General features: G+C 38.4%; 1 protein-coding gene across 2 annotated transcripts; it reads left to right on the top strand.

The window, feature by feature from the left end:
* Positions 1-3329: 3329 nt before the first annotated feature.
* Positions 3330-7892, top strand: LOC132661364 (olfactory receptor 52E5). Of its 2 annotated transcripts, XM_081790182.1 has the most exons (2): positions 3330-4249; positions 7865-7892. In XM_081790182.1, the coding sequence occupies exons 1-2, from the start codon at positions 3330-3332 to the stop codon at positions 7890-7892; spliced, it is 948 nt and encodes a 315-aa protein (XP_081646308.1). The 2 variants fall into 2 exon arrangements, with proteins under 2 accessions (XP_081646308.1, XP_060461812.1); XM_060605829.1 differs by lacking the exon at positions 7865-7892 and having other exon boundaries at positions 3330-4271.
* The last annotated feature ends 12162 nt before the right edge of the window (positions 7893-20054 follow it).

Raw genomic sequence — 20054 nt, 5'->3', positions numbered from 1 at the left:
AATTTTTCAGTTGTTCAGCTTAATTATGACAAGAGCATTTAAGTCATTGTGAGACAATTGGTTAATTGTGACAATGTTAGTGAATACATACAAGAAGTTTAAAACTTCAAGTGAACAATATAACTCTTCAGAGCTAACATTTTAGAAAAAGTAATTCCTGTAACAAACACATGATCTTAAGGTTAGAAATAACAGCCATCAAGTTGGAAGCTGCATATCACAGAAGAACCTGTGTTTATAGTCACAGGAACTGGTGAATATATAAAATAAACTTGAACACAAACTTTGTTCCTTTTGCTAATTCTTTCCCATTGAATTCTTATTTCCACCAAATTTAGGTATTCCATATTCTGTCTTATTTCACTGACAGATTAAATCATTTAGCCCTGAAGTTTAAGTTTTGTGCCAATGAAATGTTGTCTATAGTTTCCTAGTTAATACTATTGTGATTTATTATAACCTCTATTTTTCTTTTATCTTTCAAAATGGCCATGGACGAATTAAGTATTTTAAATGTTTTTTTAATGTTTATTTATTTTTGAGAGACAGAGAGAGACAGAGAGAGACAGAGCACAACTAGCGGAGTGGTAGAGAGATAGGGAGACACAGAATCCAAAGCAGGTTTCAGGCTCTGAGCTGTCAGCACAGAGCCTGACGCAGTGCTCAAACTCTGAATGGCAAGATTATGACCTGAGCCGAAGTGAGACAGACGCCCAACCGACCAAGCCACCCAGGAGCCCCAGGAATTAAGTATTTTAAACTAGTAATAATTATATCCCACAAGTAGGGGTGTGATTATCATATTGGTATTTATCATCGGTCCCTCTAGAAGCAGTAGATGGGAGGAAACACAAAAGCTGAAAAACCAAGTAAGACAATTTGGTAATAGATCAGTTTCACAATGTTGGTCAGCCAAGGTATATTGGCGAAAATAAAAATAGAAAAATAGGAAAAAAATGAGGATAAAAACATAAATAGTATAAATTTCAAAAACAGAGCCAACAGTGCTTAATAATTAATTAGAAGAAATAATTAGGATGAATAAATTATTCATAGTTTTCAACTATTTGTTACTGAAAAGATACTACACATTAATAGAAATAAGTACATTGCATGAGAAATAATAGGGAATTCATGGCAGGAAGTGGCAAGTGGAATGGAAAGAGGTGGTCTCAGGAAATATTTCTCCTTCTTCTCCTCAGTGCTGACATTTACATAGAATCTCTATGCAGGGCAGAGTAGCAGCATCACGTGTCTACAACTTTGAATTCTCAGACCAGCCCACATGATCCGTGTTGTCACTCTCAATTTCCAATTTTTACAATTTGATGATTAATAGAAGCAATTATTAATTTGGATATAGTTTTTAATCCTTTTGCCTGAGCTCCATTTACCCTCTTTTTAAATGGGGACAATAGTGGTACTGATCTCAGACCTGTTTTAACCTTTATGCATAATAATACTTGCAAAGTACTGAGCAAATACTTGGTGCATAATGTAGAGCTAGACTTTTTTCATCATAATGCAACCTGAGTTATTTTTCTTCTTATTAGAAAGGAAAATGAAAAGAATTCTCTGACATATTAAAGGGTGCATAGAAAGGTGAATCTAGTTAAATGTAATGGGGGGGTGGAAGGTGTGGATATTGATTTTCATGGGATCAGACCCAATTAGAAGGAAAAAACTGGGGGCACCTAGGTGGCTCAGTTGGTTAATCGTCCAACTTCGGCTCAGGTCATGATCTGGCAGTTCATGAGTTTGAGCCCTGTGTTGGGCTGTGTGCTGACAGCTGAGAGTCTGGAACCTGCTTCAGATTCTGTCTCCCTCTCTCTCTGCCCCTCCCCGACTCATGTGTGTGTCTCTTTCTCTCCCTCTCTCAAAAATAAAATAAAAACATTTTTTAAAAAAGTAGGAAAAGACTGGACCAACACAATCCAGAGAGTGAACACCTCATAACGTATTTTCCCCCCTCCAGTAGGATTATAGCACATCTTTGAAAGCAACTCCACAGTACATTATTTTTAAAAATTAGACACAGTACGAACAAATCCCAATCTAAATGAGATATCATTGTACCTTCAAAGAAGTTTTTGAGGCCTCTGTTAAAGCCACATCATGGGAATTTCTGTAAAATTGGTACCACCATATCAGAACTCATCGCACTCTCAAAGGAACATCAAGGCAAAACATATGGCACTGCCTTAGATGTAGCACTGCCCACACTCAACAAGCCCAGTCACTGTAGGTATTTCACCCATGCCCCAGAGCACCCCACAGAACACACCCTGTAACAGAACAGTTTCTAATGGTTGGGCACATCCAAGAATCCCACAGCTCCACCATGTTACAGGTTACATCCATGGCACAGGGCCAGTTACAACACAGACTCAACCACAAGGCACACCAGATAGAGTCCACTGTTAGAGTAAATAAGCCTGATGCCAGCTTCAATACATTAGCTTTGATCACTATATAAGGGAAACTAGCTAAAGCACTAATATAACTTAACCTGTTCCCAAATGCAGGCAAGTATCTGGCCTTGGTACTGCTCTAACTGTAAAAAAAGATAGACATATTGTCACTATCCAGGCAGCATGAAGGATTATCCATTAATACAATGCATCATGAAGAAGGCAGAAAAGAAGATCAAAAATCACAAAAGGCTCTTCAAAATATCTGGGAACAACCAGTGTTAAACTGTCTAGGAATGAGAATGTGATTTAACCTATTGAATGATAAGACTTTGTAGTTCTAGGAGGGGTACTACTTTGCTTGAATCACATAATAGTCTCCCAATGTGTCTAAATTTCTTAATCCATTCCTTAGCTCAGATCTAAGCACCAGCTATACAGTCCCTCTATTTTGCAAGTATCATTCCCCTGAACCATCCATCTCATTCCCAGTCCTGTGATACTACACATATACACACTCACACACACACACACACACACACACATACACACACACACACAACATCTTGTTTATGCTTTACATCCTTGTTTATGATTAACAGACAAAACTGATAATAAATATTTGCATATGCAGATTCTTCCTTACACATGGAAGGGAAGAAACATGCAGGACTGCTGTATTTGGAAATTTTTTACATGGTTTTCTATGTAGATGAGGCAAATACTTTGAAGTAAGAGTGCCTTTTTAACTGTGCCTCACATTGCCTCTTTAGGCCTCCTCTGCTGTATTATGGAATTAAAGAATGGATTTTCTGTTTCTCCAGAAAGTAGGCAACATGCTATGAAAGAGGTTAGGGTGTCTCCCTGGAAGCGAGAAAACTCCTGCAAGAAATGAGTCTATAACCAACTCCCACCAATATGCTGCATTCCAACAATACACAGTTTCACCCCTCTTCCTTCCTTCTGGTGGGGATTCCAGGACTAGAAGATGTGCACATCTGGATTGGCTTCCCCTTCTTTGCAGTGTATCTGACAGCCCTCCTAGGGAACATTACTATCCTGTTTGTGATCCAGACTGAACACAGCCTCCACCAACCCATGTTTTACTTCCTGGCCATGTTGGCCTGCACTGATCTTGGCCTGTCTACAGCCACCATCCCCAAGATGCTAGGAATTTTCTGGTTCAATCTCAGGGAGATTGGGTTTGGTGCTTGCATCACACAGATGTATACTATCCATATATGTACTGGCCTGGAGTCTGTGGTGCTGACAGTCATGGCCATAGATAGATACATTGCCATCTGTAACCCCCTGAGATATAGTATGATCCTCACCAATAAGGTGATAGCTATCCTGAGCATAGTCATCATAGTCAGGACTTTGGTGTTTGTGACTCCATTCATATTTCTCATCCTAAGATTGCCTTTCTGTGGTGTCCGGGTTATTCTTCACACCTACTGTGAACACATGGGTTTGGCAAAGTTGGCTTGTGCCAATATTAGGATCAATGTTGTCTATGGCTTGATTGCTTTCTCAGTGGGATACATCGACCTTTCTGTGATTGGATTCTCCTACGTTCAAATCCTCCGAGCAGTCTTCCATCTACCTTCCTGGGATGCCAGGCTCAAGGCACTTGGCACATGTGGCTCCCATGTCTGTGTCATGGTAGCTTTCTACCTACCAGCCCTCTTCTCCTTCATGACACATCGCTTTGGCCACAACATCCCTCATTACATACACATTCTTCTGGCCAATCTGTACGTGGTTGTTCCCCCCGCTCTTAACCCTGTTATCTATGGGGTCAGGACAAAACAGATAAGAGAGCATGTACTAAGGATGCTTAACCCTAAAGGCTATTGACATTTAGCCCTATAAGGATTTTTTATGACGGGTTAGGGAAATAATAATAAGATCAAAGCAGAAGTAAACATTGGGAATATTTTTGTAAAACTCCAGCACTCCAACACAGGACAATCACAATATATTTCCCCCATTTCTCCCAATTTGCAAAGCCACTGGAAGGAATATCTCAGAGATTCTAAAACTATCTCTTTACTTTGCCACAAGAAAAATACAAACAAAACAAAACCACTCACATTTAAACCCCACAGATATTACAAAATTCCTAAAGAGAGAATAAGATTTGCAAAAGGGTATGGCCCCAGTAACTGCCTTGAATAATTTCCTTCCACATTGAACTTCTCTTCATTCACATGTCAGAAGGTGAAGCTCATGTCTTAAAATGATGTGGAATTTCATCAATATCAAGTAGGATATAGTTGCAAAATAAATTAACTTAGAGTCATAAGAGCCAGGTTTAAATTCAGGCTCTGCCCTTGACTGAAAGATTTACCTGAGAATCTCACTTAAAGCTCTTTGAACTTCAGTATACATGCCAATAAAATGCTATAAAGCAATATTAATCTGGCACTGTGAACTCAAAAAAATGTTGAAAAAATCTTTGAAGTTTGTAAAACATGAAAAGATTTGGAAATAGTAAAAAAATGTATTTGTAGTGTGGTTGTTACTTCTAGCATATGTAGATTTAGCTTACTAAACCCAATTCTAGTATATAGTCACTGGTATGAGGTGAGGGGTCCATTCTGGGTTACCTCAGTGCTTGGGGCTCTTAATGACCCTCATCCCTTACCGTGGTCAGAGGGTCTGTCTGTCAGGAGACTAGAAAGCCCAAAGAATTATGAGGGCCCTATCTAGAACCCTCTTACCTTGTTGTTAAGAATGCAAACTGGTGCAGCCACTCTGGGAAACAGTATGGAGGTTCCTCAGAAAGTTAAAAATAACACTATCCTGCAACCCAGCCAATTGAACTACTAGGCATTTACTCGAAGGATACAAAAATACTGATTTAAAGGGGCACATGCACCCCGATGTTTATAGCAGCATTATCAACAATAACCAAATTATGGAAAGAGCCCAAATGTCCATCAACTGATGAGTGGATAAAGAAGAGATGGTATATATATACCATGGAATATTACTCAACCATCAAAATGAATGAAATTTTGCCATTTGCAACAACATGGATGGAGCTAGAGAGTATTATGCTAAGCAAAATAAGTCAGTCAGAGAAAGACAGATACCATATGATTTCACTCATATGTGATTTTAAGAAAAAAAAACAGATGAACATATGGGAAGGGAAGGAAAAATAAAATAAGATAAACACAGAGAGGGTGGCAAACCATAAGAGACTCTTAGCTATAGAGAACAAACTGAGGATTGATGGAGGAGAGGTGGATGGGGGATGGGTTAGATGAGTGATGGGCATTAAGCAGGGCATTTTGGTGTGATGAGCACTGGGTGTTATATGTAAGTGATGAATCACTAAATTCTACTCCTGAAACCAATGCTACACTATATGTTAACTACAGAATTTAAATAAAAATTTGAAAAAAATAAAATAAAGCCATTTTGGTAAATTGGAAAAAAAAAGAAGAAGGCCCTATCTAGATTTGAGGCCTCAGGGAAACCCTGTTGCCCACAGTTCTTATTAGGGTAAGCTTTAGGACAAACTGTAATACAGTGGCTATTGACTTAATATAAAGTCATTCTTATTAGAGCATGTGAGCTAGGTAAGGCAATTGATTTCTTTGGGTATTCTGGGAGCTCCAAAAATATGAAGCTGGCTTCTGTTTGGAAATGAGACTCTGGCTGAAACTCAAGGTAGGGGGAACAAGAAATATGCAGAGAACTGGGATAAGGTGATGATAATGTAACTTAGAGAGGAAAAGAATGGAAAAAATGATATTTTGTGTCAAATATACTCAAATACATAAATAAATGGAAAAAGCGATCAGGAGATCATTTTCTAAATAGAAAGCATGAAATTGACACAAATAAGATTTAGAAAATTGACAGATCAAAATGGTGGTGAAAATGACATAAAAGGCATCACAGATTTTCTCCCAAGTAAGATGCCAAAACACAATAGCTTTTCATATTTCTTATGTTATACTAACTGCTTTGCAATACTAAATAAATTTGCAAAGCTTTCAAGATAATTTTAGAAAGTTAACATTATTATGATGGTAAAGTCAGAAAATAGAGAAGAAAGAAAATATAGAAGAAAAAATTCAGAATAAAGAAAACTACAGATCAACCACACATACAAATGCAGGTAAAAAAAAGTGTAAATAAACTTGAAAAATAAACTTGGTTATATATTTTTAAAATGAAATAATGGATATTATTAGAAGAGTACATACATACTGAGTGTCAAGTGTTTTATTTTCATTACCTCATTCATTTTTAATAATCCTAAAAGACAGACACTAGTATTAATATCAGTTTGTGTAAGTGAAAATTAAGACTTCAAAATGATAAATTTTGTCAGTAATTTCATGTATCTACTAAGTGTAATCTCTCTAGGTTCTAAACCTGTATCATCAACTACCCATATGGGACAATTATAGACAAGAACAATTGTTCAATATTAGAAAATATACAAATTAAATCCACTATATCGATAAATTAATGCATAAATATTATATAGTAAACTCCATAAATTTTGAGGCTAGTCAAAAAGTTAAAAATATTAACTCTTTTTAAAAAGGGGAATAACAAAAGTAAAAAGGCAGTCTATTAATGTGGAAGAAAAATTCTTCCTCTTTAAGTATATAATTCCTATTAAAATCAGAAACTAGTATAGGTTTCTCTAATAAGCTTTTTGAAATTATTTACTAAAACATTGTTTATATATCAACTTGATACAATGAAACTCAACTAGGAAATTAAAGAAACATGTTTTGTGTTGTTTTAACAATTTATTAAGTTTATTTATTTATTTTGAGAGAGAGAGACAGAGAGACAGAGAGGGCAGGGGATGGGGCAGAGAGAGAGAGAGGGAGAGAAAGAATCCCAAGCAGATTCCACACTGTCAGCACAGAGCTGGATGCAAGGCTCCATCCCATGAACCATGAGATCATGACCTGAGCCAAAATCAAGAGTCAGACACTTGACCAACTGAGCCACCCAGGCTCCCCAAGAAACTTGTTTTTTGAGAAAATTAAAACTCATCATTTTTTGTAGGTAATACAGTTTCCATCAATTTTGACAGAATGATCTGAAAAAAAATTGTTAGTAACAAAGTCTTCAGTGTTACCAACTAAAAAGTATATAAAAACCCAGATATATCCAATGAAAAACAGTTACACATAATACCCAAGGTTCACATCAGGGTAACAACCACAAGCATAAATGTACATACTGTTGGAGGAAGTCATCAATAGGATGTGGCCACTAGTTGATCCATGAGCTAGACCTGGGCAATCAGAGGCTTCTCATCCCCTTCCTTGTCCATGGAATGTATCTTCCACTTATCTTCCCCACTCTCCTGCTCCAAGGACATAACCTTGAGATAGTAATGTATTGTTGAGACCATCTGGATGGAATATGTGACTGAGCCCAGTAAGGTCTCTGTATAAACTTTTAAGATTCTGGCAGGTGGGTACAGAGAGGTAATCTTACAGGCACTCAAGATAAGCCCTGAATGTAAGTTGCCTTGCTTATTAAATCTGCCACCTATTGATCTGGATTGGTCTGCCTCTTTATTCAGTCTCTCTTTGCTCTCTATGTGTGGGGACCAGTTTCAGATTTCACCTGGGGAACTCCCAAGGTTGCAAACCTAGACACACACACACATATACACACACACACGCACATACATACATATGTAGATATAGAAGTAGAGGTAGAGGTAGAGGTAGGTGTATATCTATGTTCTCATTGACCCTAGGAAAATGATGGCTGCTTTATTGTGACTCTTACCATACATACTCCCAAAAAAACATAACATCAGAAAGAGCATGAATAAAATCACAATGGCCCATTCCTTCAACATTAATAGAAGACATAGGATGGCATGATTTCAAATCAATTTAAGAAGAGAAAAAGAGTTATGGCTACAGATCCCACAGCTGCCACTGATGTTAGCTTCAGAGTACGGGTGGAGGGGAAATTAAAAGGCTATTTAGAAAGGAAGTGAGGGTGTGAAAGACATATACATGGCATAAATAAGAAATAAAGGGGAAAAAAAGCTCCACTAAATCCTAAAATATTAAACACAGGTCAGGGATGTTATTGAAAACAGCACTGGATACAGGAAAGTGGTTTAAAAGCAAGAAGGACCAGAAGTGGCAGCCTCAGAAATGTACTGTGAAGAAGGAGGATAACCGGAGGAAAGGGGGGTCCTCCTTAGAGATATGGTAATAAAAAAGAAAGGAGGAAATCAGAGGGGGAATCAAAATCCTAAACAAACCAAGGAAAACCACAAGACATGGCAACCTTTCCCTGCTCTCCTGGCAATGTTTTATTCCTCAAATAAACTGATCATGAAACTGACAACAGGGTGCTCTTTCAGCGAAATAATGAGAAATAGGAAAAATCAGTTCAAATCTATAAAATGCTACAGTAAGAAGTAAATAAAATTACACCACAAAAATTAAAGCTGTATCAAAAACCTAAATGTAGGAGCTAAAACTATAAAACTCCTAGGAGAAAACATAGGGATAAATCTTCATAACCTTGCATTATGCAATGTTTTCTTAGTTATAACACAAAAAGAACAAGTGATTAAAGAAAAAACAGATAAATGGGACTTCATTAAAATTTAAAACTTTATACCTCAAAGAAAAGCATCAAAAAAGTGAAAAGATAACCCACAGAATGAGACAAATATCTGCAAATCATATACATAATAAGGTTCTAAAACTAGAGCATACAAAGTCTCTTACAAGTCAACAATAAAAACCAATTAACACAATTAAAAATGGACAGACATATTGTGGTTTAACCTCACAAATGAAACATTATTCAGCCATAATGAAATACTGATACAGACACAAATAGGTGAACCTTGAAAACCACGTGAAAAGCATAATGGCCATATGTTGTATGATTCCAATTAATATTAGAAGTCCATAATATACAAATCTACAAAGATGGAATGTAAATTAGTGATTACCAGGGACTGGAGCAGAAGAATGAGGACCTTACACTTGGGTCATTAACTTAAAAGGTTGGTGGGAGGGGGGGTCTCAGATATTTGAGGACGGTGCTGCCTTGAACTGGTACTAGTGTCACAGTGATGTGGGAAACAAAGGCAGAAGGAAATGGCAGAAAAAATTAAATGTCCTTATAACCTGCAGCCCATTGACCAATACTTGAGGCAGGCAGAGTAAAACTTTTCTCCAGGAACTCCCTACTGTCTTAATTCTAATGATTTGCCAGAGGGAAAAACAACCTTAGCTTGAGGATAGCTAGGCCTCCCATATCCTATGAGTTTTCTTTAGCACATGAAAATCTCATTGGAAACTTCCCCTGGACTTGACCTCCCCCAACTCCATAGTATTTGACCAGTCTCTCCTCAAGGCCCAGTGGCAGCTATTCCTGCCCATGGGTCCTGTCTCTGTACTTTAATAAAATCACCTTTTTGCACCAAAGACATCTTCAAGAATTCTTTCATGGCTGTCGGCTCCAGACCCCACGAACTCAACTATCACCACAAAAATCTCATCACAAACCAAACACAAACCCAAATCCCAATCAAACTCAAACCCAACACCCAACCAATGCTGGAGCCTAGCATCAACTCCACTGCCAGGTGAAGAATCATCGCTCAGGGATACTGACAAGATAGAAACAGACAGGAAGAAGCAAGTATCCCTTGCCCTGCTTCAGCTTTCCAGTATTTTCCTGTTGTTCTCTGTGGGTGGAAACTAACAGGGAGCCAGCTGACAAAGAAGAGTGCCAGAGTCCAAGTCCCAGCATCCCAAAGCAGATCTGGGTGGATGGGTTTGGGGCTAAGAGACAAGAGTTAACAACAATGAGACTCCTATCAGTTCTGACAGCTTATGACCACACAGAATCAAGTCCTCCCATGCAGGTACATGCAGAGACATGACACTAATTACATAATGTTACAGGGGAAGCTTTCATAGCTGTGAAAGAATTTGGAGTTAGCTGTCACCAGGAATAGAGAGTGATTTCATCACATTGTGGGGATTCCACAGAGTAACTGCACCTCAGTGCTGCTGTGGGCTCCAGGGCAGACTCTTCTACACTCAGTAATGGCAGGAAAGGAAAATGACATCCATTTGCTTACAAGAAGGGGCTTTTAATACCCTCAGGCTTGGCTCTCATTTCCTCAAGCCCCAGCCACAGGTGTGACTCAGCATTTGTCATTTTCCACAAGAGAATACTCTCCTAGGGCTCCCTCCATCTCATGGCTATTAGAAGAGTTTTGTCCACCACCACCTTCCTACTGTCCCTCAGAGGACAGAAGGGCCAACTTCAAACACGATGGCCTAAAATGATACTAATAATCTCAATGTTCTTATATACTGATAATAGTGATAGTCATGACAATAAAAATAAAAGCTGAAATGTTTTGAGCACTTGTAATTTGCCAGCATCTGTGCATAACATTAATTTTCAGAAAACACTTCTGTGGATGATTATAAAAACAAGCTTCTAAGAAAATCTAACAGAAAGGATACAATTCATAGGAACCTGATACATATTGTCAGGTGATATTGATGTGGAGAACAAGGGCAAAAGAAATGCAGATAAAATTAAATTTCCTTATAACCAGCAACCCACTGACAAATACTTGAGGCAGGCAGAGTGTAAAGTTTCCCTAGGAACTCCCAACTGTCTCAATGTTAATGCTTTGCTAGAGGAAAAACAACCTTAGCTTGACAATAGCAAGGTGTCCACGATCCTGTAAGTCTTCTTTAACATGTGAAAAAGCTCTCTCGGAAATTCCTTTGTCTTTACTTCTCCCAAATCCATAGTATATAATCAGTATATAATCAGTCACTCCTCACAATTCCAGTGCCCCCAAATCCTGTCCCCATGCTTTAACTTTAATAAAAACACTTTTTTGCACCAAAAATCTCTCAAGAATTCTTCCTTGGCTGTTGTCTGTGAACTCAAACAGTTCAAACCACATGAATATTGTCCAGCATTTGGTCCACTCTGTTGGTCTCTCTAGGAGTGCTTTCTCTACCTCTGCTATGCTTGTCCCAGGTGCAAACCCAGAAGGGACTCAAAGAGGAATCGCTGTTAGTTGGTCATATTCAGATCTTAATTCCTGCATCAGGTTTCTCTAGATCAGTACAAATGGCCAACATAATTATAAGAAGTTTTACTCAAACTGGGTGTACACAGTTATAGAAACTACAACTTGTGTTAGGGGTTTGTGAGGGATGTAGGGGCCAGCACACCTGTTGTCATTTCTCACAATGATAAGCACAACCTAGGGCACATCAAGGGACTTAGTTTATGATATTGAAATGGCTAAGAGAAGAGTTAGCCAATAGTGTCTACAATTCATCTCTAGTTCCAAGTAGTAGATCCCTAAGTATAAGAACAGACAAGCCACATCCTCCATGTTGGCTCTCCCTTCTAATCCTTGGGAGACAAGTTAAGAGGACCACAGTTTCTCACAGAATTCTCAAGCCCAGGGCAGGTGGCTTAAGCAAGTGGACACAATAGTCCTAAGACAGGTTTTGGGATGAGTCCTCGTACATATAAAGTAGATGAGAGAACAGCATTACCCAAAGAGCCAGATCTTAAGGGGCAGATACAACTTTGCCATGAAGTTCTTATAGCAAAAACAAACAAACAAAGAAAAACGTCCTCTTAGTACAGTCTTTGAACATGTCTTCTTGGTAGAATGAAGTAATATAAACTAAAGGCATTTTAAATTGGTAGAGTACAGATGTTTTGTCAGTTTAACTGAGGAAATCTGTGGAGCCGCTTGGCTAACACAGACTGACTATGGCCAAGTTGTACTGGAAGGGGGTGTATTAAAAACATGAGAAGAGGGAAGGGAGGGGCCAACCAATAGTCACTCACCTCACCTTCTAGTTTGAAGATTAGGCACTTTAGAATGAGGAATATACATAAGGAGCACAGCCTTTTGAGAGAGATCTGTATATTTTGAACAAAATTCTATAATTGAACACTGCCATTCAGGACCAGTGCAGACTTAAATCAAAACCCAGTAGCAAAAGGGAGCAAAAATTAAATATCTCTAGGAAAAAGGGAGTATATGCTGGTGACCAGTGCCCAAAACAAAGACCTAAACATTGTTGAGAAAACTAAACTACATTTTCCACATATAGTAATTTTTTTATGTTTTATTTATCATTTTTGAGAAAGAGAGAGACAGAGTGCAAGCAAGAGAGGAGCAGAGAGAGAGGGAGATGCAGAATCCGAAGCAGGCTCCCAGCTATTAGCTGTCAGCACAGACAAAGCCCGATGCAGGGCTCGAACTCACCAACTGTGAGATCATGACCTGAGCCATAGTTGGACTCTTAACTGACTGAGCCAACCAGGAATCCCTCATTTTCCACATATAATAAAGCAGAGTTTGGGACCCTCTTAGTACATAGTCATCCTGATACACTATTGTTCTTCATTCTAAGCATTTGGGTGTTAATAATGAGATCTGTGACCTGAGAGCTCCAGTGTCAGACATCAACACTGCAACCATAAAGTCCACCCAGCCTGGAGTTACTGCCATGAGTAAATAAATGCTTCATAGCTGCAAGTCAACACTGCTCTCTTGTGGTTACAGACAGGAAAAGCAATACTAGGGTGAATTCAGTTCTCAGCCTCTGCTTGGTGTGTGAAAGGGGACTGACAATTCTGTTATGAAAATTCCTGGGATTTCGAACACATATAATGCAGTTAAACTGACAAAACATCTGTACTCTACCTATTTTATTTTATTTTTTTTAACGTTTATTTATTTTTGAGACAGAGAGAGATAGAGCATGAACGGGGGAGGGTCAGAGAGAGGGAGACACAGAATCTGAAACAGGCTCCAGGCTCTGAGCTGTCAGCACAGAGCCCGACACGGGGCTCGAACTCACAGACTGAGAGATCATGACCTGAGCCGAAGTCGGACACTTAACCGACTGAGCCACCCAGGCGCCCCACCCTACCTATTTTAAGTGGCTTCAAGAAGAAGATACTGTACTTCTTGCTCATCAGGTATGTGGGGATTTGAATGATTAATTTAAAAATAAATTAATTGTCAATGATATCTAAGATCAATATCAAATCAATGACATGGGCCAGGTATTCATATTTACCTATATCTCTATATTTAATCAGATGTTACTTTAGCACTACTGGCTAAAGACTATTTGTAATAATAACATTTATTAATACCTTTATCTACTAAACCAAAATTAGTTATTGGGTCTTTATATGTGACCAGCACAGAACGGATTAGCGTAGATAATTACCAAAAGGTAACCTACTCTCAGAGTGATTATATTCAAAACAGCCCATGAATTATTATTATTCTCATTTTTGCAAATCAGACAACTGAGCAAAAGATAAATACTAATGGTCATTTAGCTACTAGGGACAAGAGACAGGAAAGAGAAATCAGGCATGTTTGCTAACTAAATCCATTTTGCCTATCACATTGTCTAGGGATTTAGCTATGTTTTTGGACTTCACCTGAACGGCTTTGTTGTTTTGTTTATTGTTTTATGAAGTTTTTTGTGCTCTAGATTATACATGGCAAAGCCAGTGCACATCAAAATCCATCATATATTGAATTAGTCAATGCAGGCAAGGTTGATTACTACAACAAAGATACCACAGTAACATAACACAATAAAACTTTACTACTCATTCATAACCCATTCCAGTGCATAGGGGTTTGACTTCATGTCAACATTTAGGGACCCAACCTTCTTCCATATACAGATCCTTCATGTATCAAGCCCCTAGGGATCTCCTAAGGTACTTATGAATCTGGCTGACATAGAAGCGAAGGGAGAAAATGTTCAGGATCTTGTAAGAGGTTTTAGGGGTTCAATCTGGGAAAGATTTACATCATTTTTTCTATCATCCCATTGGCCACATTCCTCACATACATCCAGCTGCCTACAGACAAGGCTGGGTCACTGAATATTCGTTTCTTGAGAGAAATGATACAAGAGAGACTCTTGAATGTAAAATATACTTACCCTCAAGGAAGACCATCCAAGATCTCCTGCAGTCACTGTATGCAGCCCAAAGTCCAAGGTCTCCATCAATGAGTGCCTTCTGCATCAGGTCCTGATGTGATTCCTTGTGGACTCGTCATTTCCCTCCTCACACCACATATGTAATGGTGGAGCAGACACTGGTACCAGTCATTAAAATTCCCATTTGGAAGTGAGGTATGGGATTCATTTAGCAGGAGCTTGTCCACAGTAATGCTGGAATACATTGGGGGCAGGCACTGTAACATTTTTATCCACTGAAGTGGTGGAAGTACTCTGACTAGACACTGGTTATGTTCTCTGAGATGAACTTGCCACTGTTTCTATGACCCCTTGCTCTGCCTTTGGAGGGCTGTGTCTTCTTCATTGCCCTTCATGGCATTATGTCATGCTGTCATGCAGGCATTGGAACACGTGACTTCTTTTGTGTTACTACATTTGGAGCCTGTTTCCAGCTCATAAAATATTAAGATCAATAAATGTTTTAATTCTTGATCAAAAACTTTCTTTAAAAGCCAGGATCAGATGTCTTTGGCAATAACCACCAGCTACACACATAATCTGTTCTCAAGGCTGGTTTCTATAAATCCTCATTTTTCAAAGACAATTTAAAACTTTCTCTTAACCTGTGCTCTCCCAAGGACAATTCTTCAAGACTCTATATTTGTGGGCTTTCTCTGTTATCATTAATTTCTGCCTGAAGACCAGCCAACTTTCTACTAAGTTCATTTGCTTATCATAATAACTTGTCAATGGAAACAATTGTAAACACACACAATTATTTTCGATTGTACCTACCATTTCCCTAAGACTTACTATTTAGCACACATGTCAGCTTTCCTAATTGTGTGATCTTTCTAGCATTGTCTGTCAATTTTCTCAGTGTCTGCAGCATTATCAGGATAGCTTGTTGGCTGTTGAAACAAACAATTCCAATATGTCAGTGGTTAAACACAACTTTCTTTCTTTCTTTCTTTCTTTCTTTCTTTCTTTCTTTCTTTCTTTCTCTTCTTCTTTCTTTCTTTCTTTCTTTTATTATTTTTTTATGACATCCACCTAATGCACATGGAAGCGGAAGCTCTCCTCCATGCTGTCTTTCAGGGACCTAGTTTCCTTTATCATTTCTAGGGCTTCATGTCTTCAGTGGATTAAGTGAAACTGGCCAGAGGTTGGGAGGAAAGAGTATAGGAGACATCAAGGAGGCTATAAAGGTTGTACCTGGAAGAAGTGCCTGCCACCTCCTTGGCCAGATTCAGTCTTACAGTCCCATCTAACTAAAGGGGGGTCCTGGAAAATGTAAGTTTATTTGTGTGTCTAGAAGGAGAAAGAACTTTGTTTGGTAAACTTAGCCTTGTCTCTGTCATTTATACACATTGATTGTCAGCTAAACTCCAAGCTGTGCAGTGGGAAGGGTGAGAAGTGGTAGGAGACCTCCAGAGATTTTGTGGTTCTCCTGGTCTCTCTGAGACACTGTCAGCCCTAGAGCCTGGTCTGCTGTTTGTTTGCCTCCTCCAGAAGCCTCATTAAGTGGATCATCAAGTTTTCTTTTAGATTCATAAGAGAGAAGCAAAGGGACCTTTCAGGCCCCTTCCATTTTTTCCAGTCACTCCCATATCAGTGGTTAGAATGAAGAGAGGGACGTTGATACGCTGCATCTCAGGACTAGAAGCTCAGTTGGACAGGTGCAGAAATTTGAACCCAGACCTGGTTCCTAGTCCAGGACTGTCCAAACATATTCCTGGAACCTCCTTGAGATTTCTTAGGATAATATCAGGGGCCTGACATGGGATTCAAATGAGCAGTACACTTTCTGCTCAGTCCTTAAGTTTATGCAGAGTTCTTGTGGTCTATTAAGAGAGACTGCTGTTAGGACACAGGGGGAAGCGGTTTGATGAGTTAATATTCCAGGAAAGGGCAGACCTTGGTGTATTTCCTCCATGAAGTCACTGAATTTATTGCATTTACTTGTACGTTTATAATAGAATTGAGAACTGTGTCCTGTTTGAAAAAGAGGCTGTGAGTTTCCTTAGACCTATGCTTTCTCCTAAAAAAAGTAAATATTGATTTGTCTGTAGATGGAGCCAAAGAAGTCTGTTTATGGGTCCATGTGCTGTGCTTCCACAGAGCTACGTGAGAGCAGTCTCCTTGACTTCCAGAGTATGCTGCTGCCTTTGGAGGAGTCTGAGGAAGTCTGTACACTATGTTTATCCTGCCAACTACTATCAGCTAGAACATATTTCTGAGACTGTAAGATTACACTTCTCTGTATGTTTTTTTTCCCTGTTGTGGAGCATATACTGCCTTGGTTAGTATCATCACCTTCACTTTCCTTTTGCTCCATGTTGAAATGACCACCGTGCTTCATTCTTCCTGGTCCGTGGTCCCCAGAGAGTGAGGAAATGATCCATGTCCCTAAATGCTCATGAAAAAAAAAAAAAAACAAAACCTCTGACACTCACTTTTATCATACAGCATCCCAGAGTTCAAATGTGAAAGTCAGGTTTAGTGTCCTGGCTAGACTACTGCTAGCTGTTTGCACTGGTTGTATAATTTTCCATTTCATTCTCCACAAAGATAAGGCAATTATTTCACAGTAAGTTTTTACTCAATTATATACATAAAAACATTAACTATAGTCACTCAATACCTTTGTTCTTTTTTCTCTGTCCTATGTCCTCCTTTATTCTCTCCTTTCTTCTATTCTTTTTACAAGAAACTCAGGTAAGTTATTCTGCTCTAGACTGTGACACCAGGGCTTTTACCTGTCTTTTCATAATCTTTTCCTCCAAAGTGGGTCACCAGTATAACATAATTCAGGATCAGTGGTTGCTGTGGATAATCTCAGTACATGTTTTCAACACAGGTAGATAAAGTACAAGTAATTAGCTTAATTACCTGTCCAGCCAGATCCAGAAGGAGAGAAGATAATTACATAAACAGAACTAACAAGCGTATAAACACTTGTTATTTATGAAATTTTCTCATGTTCCACACGAGGGTTTACTCCATATACAACATGTGTAAGTGAGTCGTGTTCTCCCTATAAAGAACATTTCTGACTTCCATTTCATGGCAGACCATGTAGCCTAGAAAATCCTCATGTTGCTATATAACATAGTAAAATATAATGAACCTTCTCTCAAATGCATATGTTTAAAAGAAAGTAAAGAAATTTGCAAGTGGACAAAAAGCAATGGGAGATGTAAAAAGACTGCTCAGTACATTTGAATCTATGGCTGTCATGGGAACATTTATCAGTTTTTACAACAAAGGGGTTCGAATTTTAAATGATCATACAAATAAAGAACACAAAATTTGGATATTCATAAGGGTATGAACAGAATTGAGACATACAGGTCCCCAGAGTACGAGGGATCTTGAGGGGCTATAACTTTAGTGAAGGAGCAGACAAGAAACACACACACACTTTGTCTTGAACTAGGCTTTAGGGAGAATAAAACAAGTTTCCCTCACATAGGTTTGATTTAGAATTTACAATATGTGCCAAGGGGAATCCCAAGTAGAGAAATTCACATATTGTTAGGATGCTCTTAAGTAATCCCATAAAAATAGCTTCATTGATCATGAGCTCACAATCCAAAATGATAAAACATGAGCAAGAATCACCATAATTACACTAAGTAGTTAAGGAGGAAAAGTCAAAATCTAAGAGAAGGTAAAAACTGAGAGATAAATCCAGGATTTAAAGCTACTTCTGCTCTGAGGACTTTGCCTATCCTGAAAAAAAAATCAGTATAAAATCAGTATAAAATAGAGCACAAACAAAATTTGGCACTTTCCTGGCATGAGGAGATAAAAATTAAAGCCTGAGGCTAACAGAAAATAAACTCTGATAATCTTCCTCCCATAGACACATTTTATTTTTTCTAATAATTTCTAATGTTTTTTTGTTTTGTTTTGTTTTTGTTTTTGTTTGGTTTCAGGAGTAGAATATAGTGATTCATCATTTACCCATAATACCCAGCGCTCACAAGAAGGGCCCTCCTCTATACCCATCCCCCATTTAGCCCATTCTTCCACCTACCTTATTCCATCAACCTTCAGTTTGTTCTCTATGGTTAAAAGTCTCTTATGGCTTGCTTCCTTCCCTCTCTTTTTTTTTTTTTCTTCCCTTGTGTTCATTTATTTTGTTTCTTAAATTCCACATATGAGTAAAATCACATGGTATTTGTCAGTCTCTGAATGACTTATTTCACATAGCACACTACATTCTGGTTCCACCCACATCTTTGCAAATGACAGGATTTCATTCTTTTTGATGGCTGAGTAATATTCCATTATATATACATATATATCCTCTTCTTTATCCATTCTTCATCCTATGGACCTTTGGACTCTCTTCAGAATTTTGCTATGTTGATAATACTGCTACAAACATTGGGGTGCATGTGTCCCTTCAAATCAGTATTTTTGTATCCTTTGGGTAAATACCTAGTAGTACAATTGCTGGATTATAAGATAGTCTTATATTTAACTTTTTGAGGAACCTCCATACTGTTTTCCAGAGTGGCTGCATCAGTTTGCATTCCTACCAGCAGTGCCAGAGGGTTCCCCTTTCTCTGCATCCTCACCAACATCTGTTGTTTCTTGTGTTGTTAATATTAGACATTCTGACAGGTGTGAGATGGCATCTCATTGTGGGTTTGATTTGTATTTCCCTGCTGATGAGTGATGTTGAGCATCTTTTCATGTGCCTGTTAGCCGTCTGGACATCTTTTATGGAAAAATGTCTATTCATGTCTTCTGCCCATTTCCTAATTGGATTATTTGATTCTTAGGTGTTGAGTTTGATAAGTTATTTATAGATTTTGGATACTAACACTTTATCAGATATGTCATTTGCAAATATTTTTCTCCCATTCCATAGGCTGCTTTTTAGTTTTATTGATAGTTTCCTTCACTGCCATACACACATTTTGAAGTGAAACCTTGGGATACACTCTCAAGGCATGGTTGAAATGAAGTTTATCTGTTTTTGTTAACTGGTAACTTTTTTTTATTTTTTTTTTAATGTTTATTTATTTTTGACAGAGAGAGAGACAGAGCATGAACTGGGGAGTTTTTGACAGAGCAGAGAGAGAGGGAGACACAGAATCCGAAGCAGGCTCCAGGCTCTGAGCTGTCAGCACAGAGCCTGACGTGGGGCTCAAACTCACTGACCACGAGATCATGACCTGAGCCAAAGTCGGACGCTCAACTGACTGAGCCACCCAGGTGCCCCTGGTAACTCTTAATTATATCTGCAAAGACCATATTTCTAAATAAGGTCACATTCACAGGTACATGAAAGTGGAGTTAGAACTTCAACATATCTTTGTGGACACATTTCAACACATAATGTGTAATTTTTTTTAATCAGGAATTGTCAACTATGGTTGTTGCCTATAATAATTAGGCATCATTGGGGTATTATAAGAGTTGAAGGAAATGTCAGATAATCAGAATAATGTGACACATTTTGAGCTCTGGATATTTATTATTACTATTACTAGTGTTATTCTTGGTGTAACTTTATGTAAAGTTTGAGTCTCCCTGTCTATCGTGGCAGTAACCATTCTTTGATTATGTATTTTGAATATGTGGTGTTTTC

This window comes from Panthera onca, chromosome D1 (genome assembly GCF_046562875.1).
Source record: "Panthera onca isolate mPanOnc1 chromosome D1, mPanOnc1 haplotype 2, whole genome shotgun sequence".
In the NCBI taxonomy this organism is placed as follows: domain Eukaryota; kingdom Metazoa; phylum Chordata; class Mammalia; order Carnivora; family Felidae; genus Panthera; species Panthera onca.
Note: the sequence above shows the minus strand (reverse complement) of the source record. Positions and strands in the feature narration are given on the sequence as shown.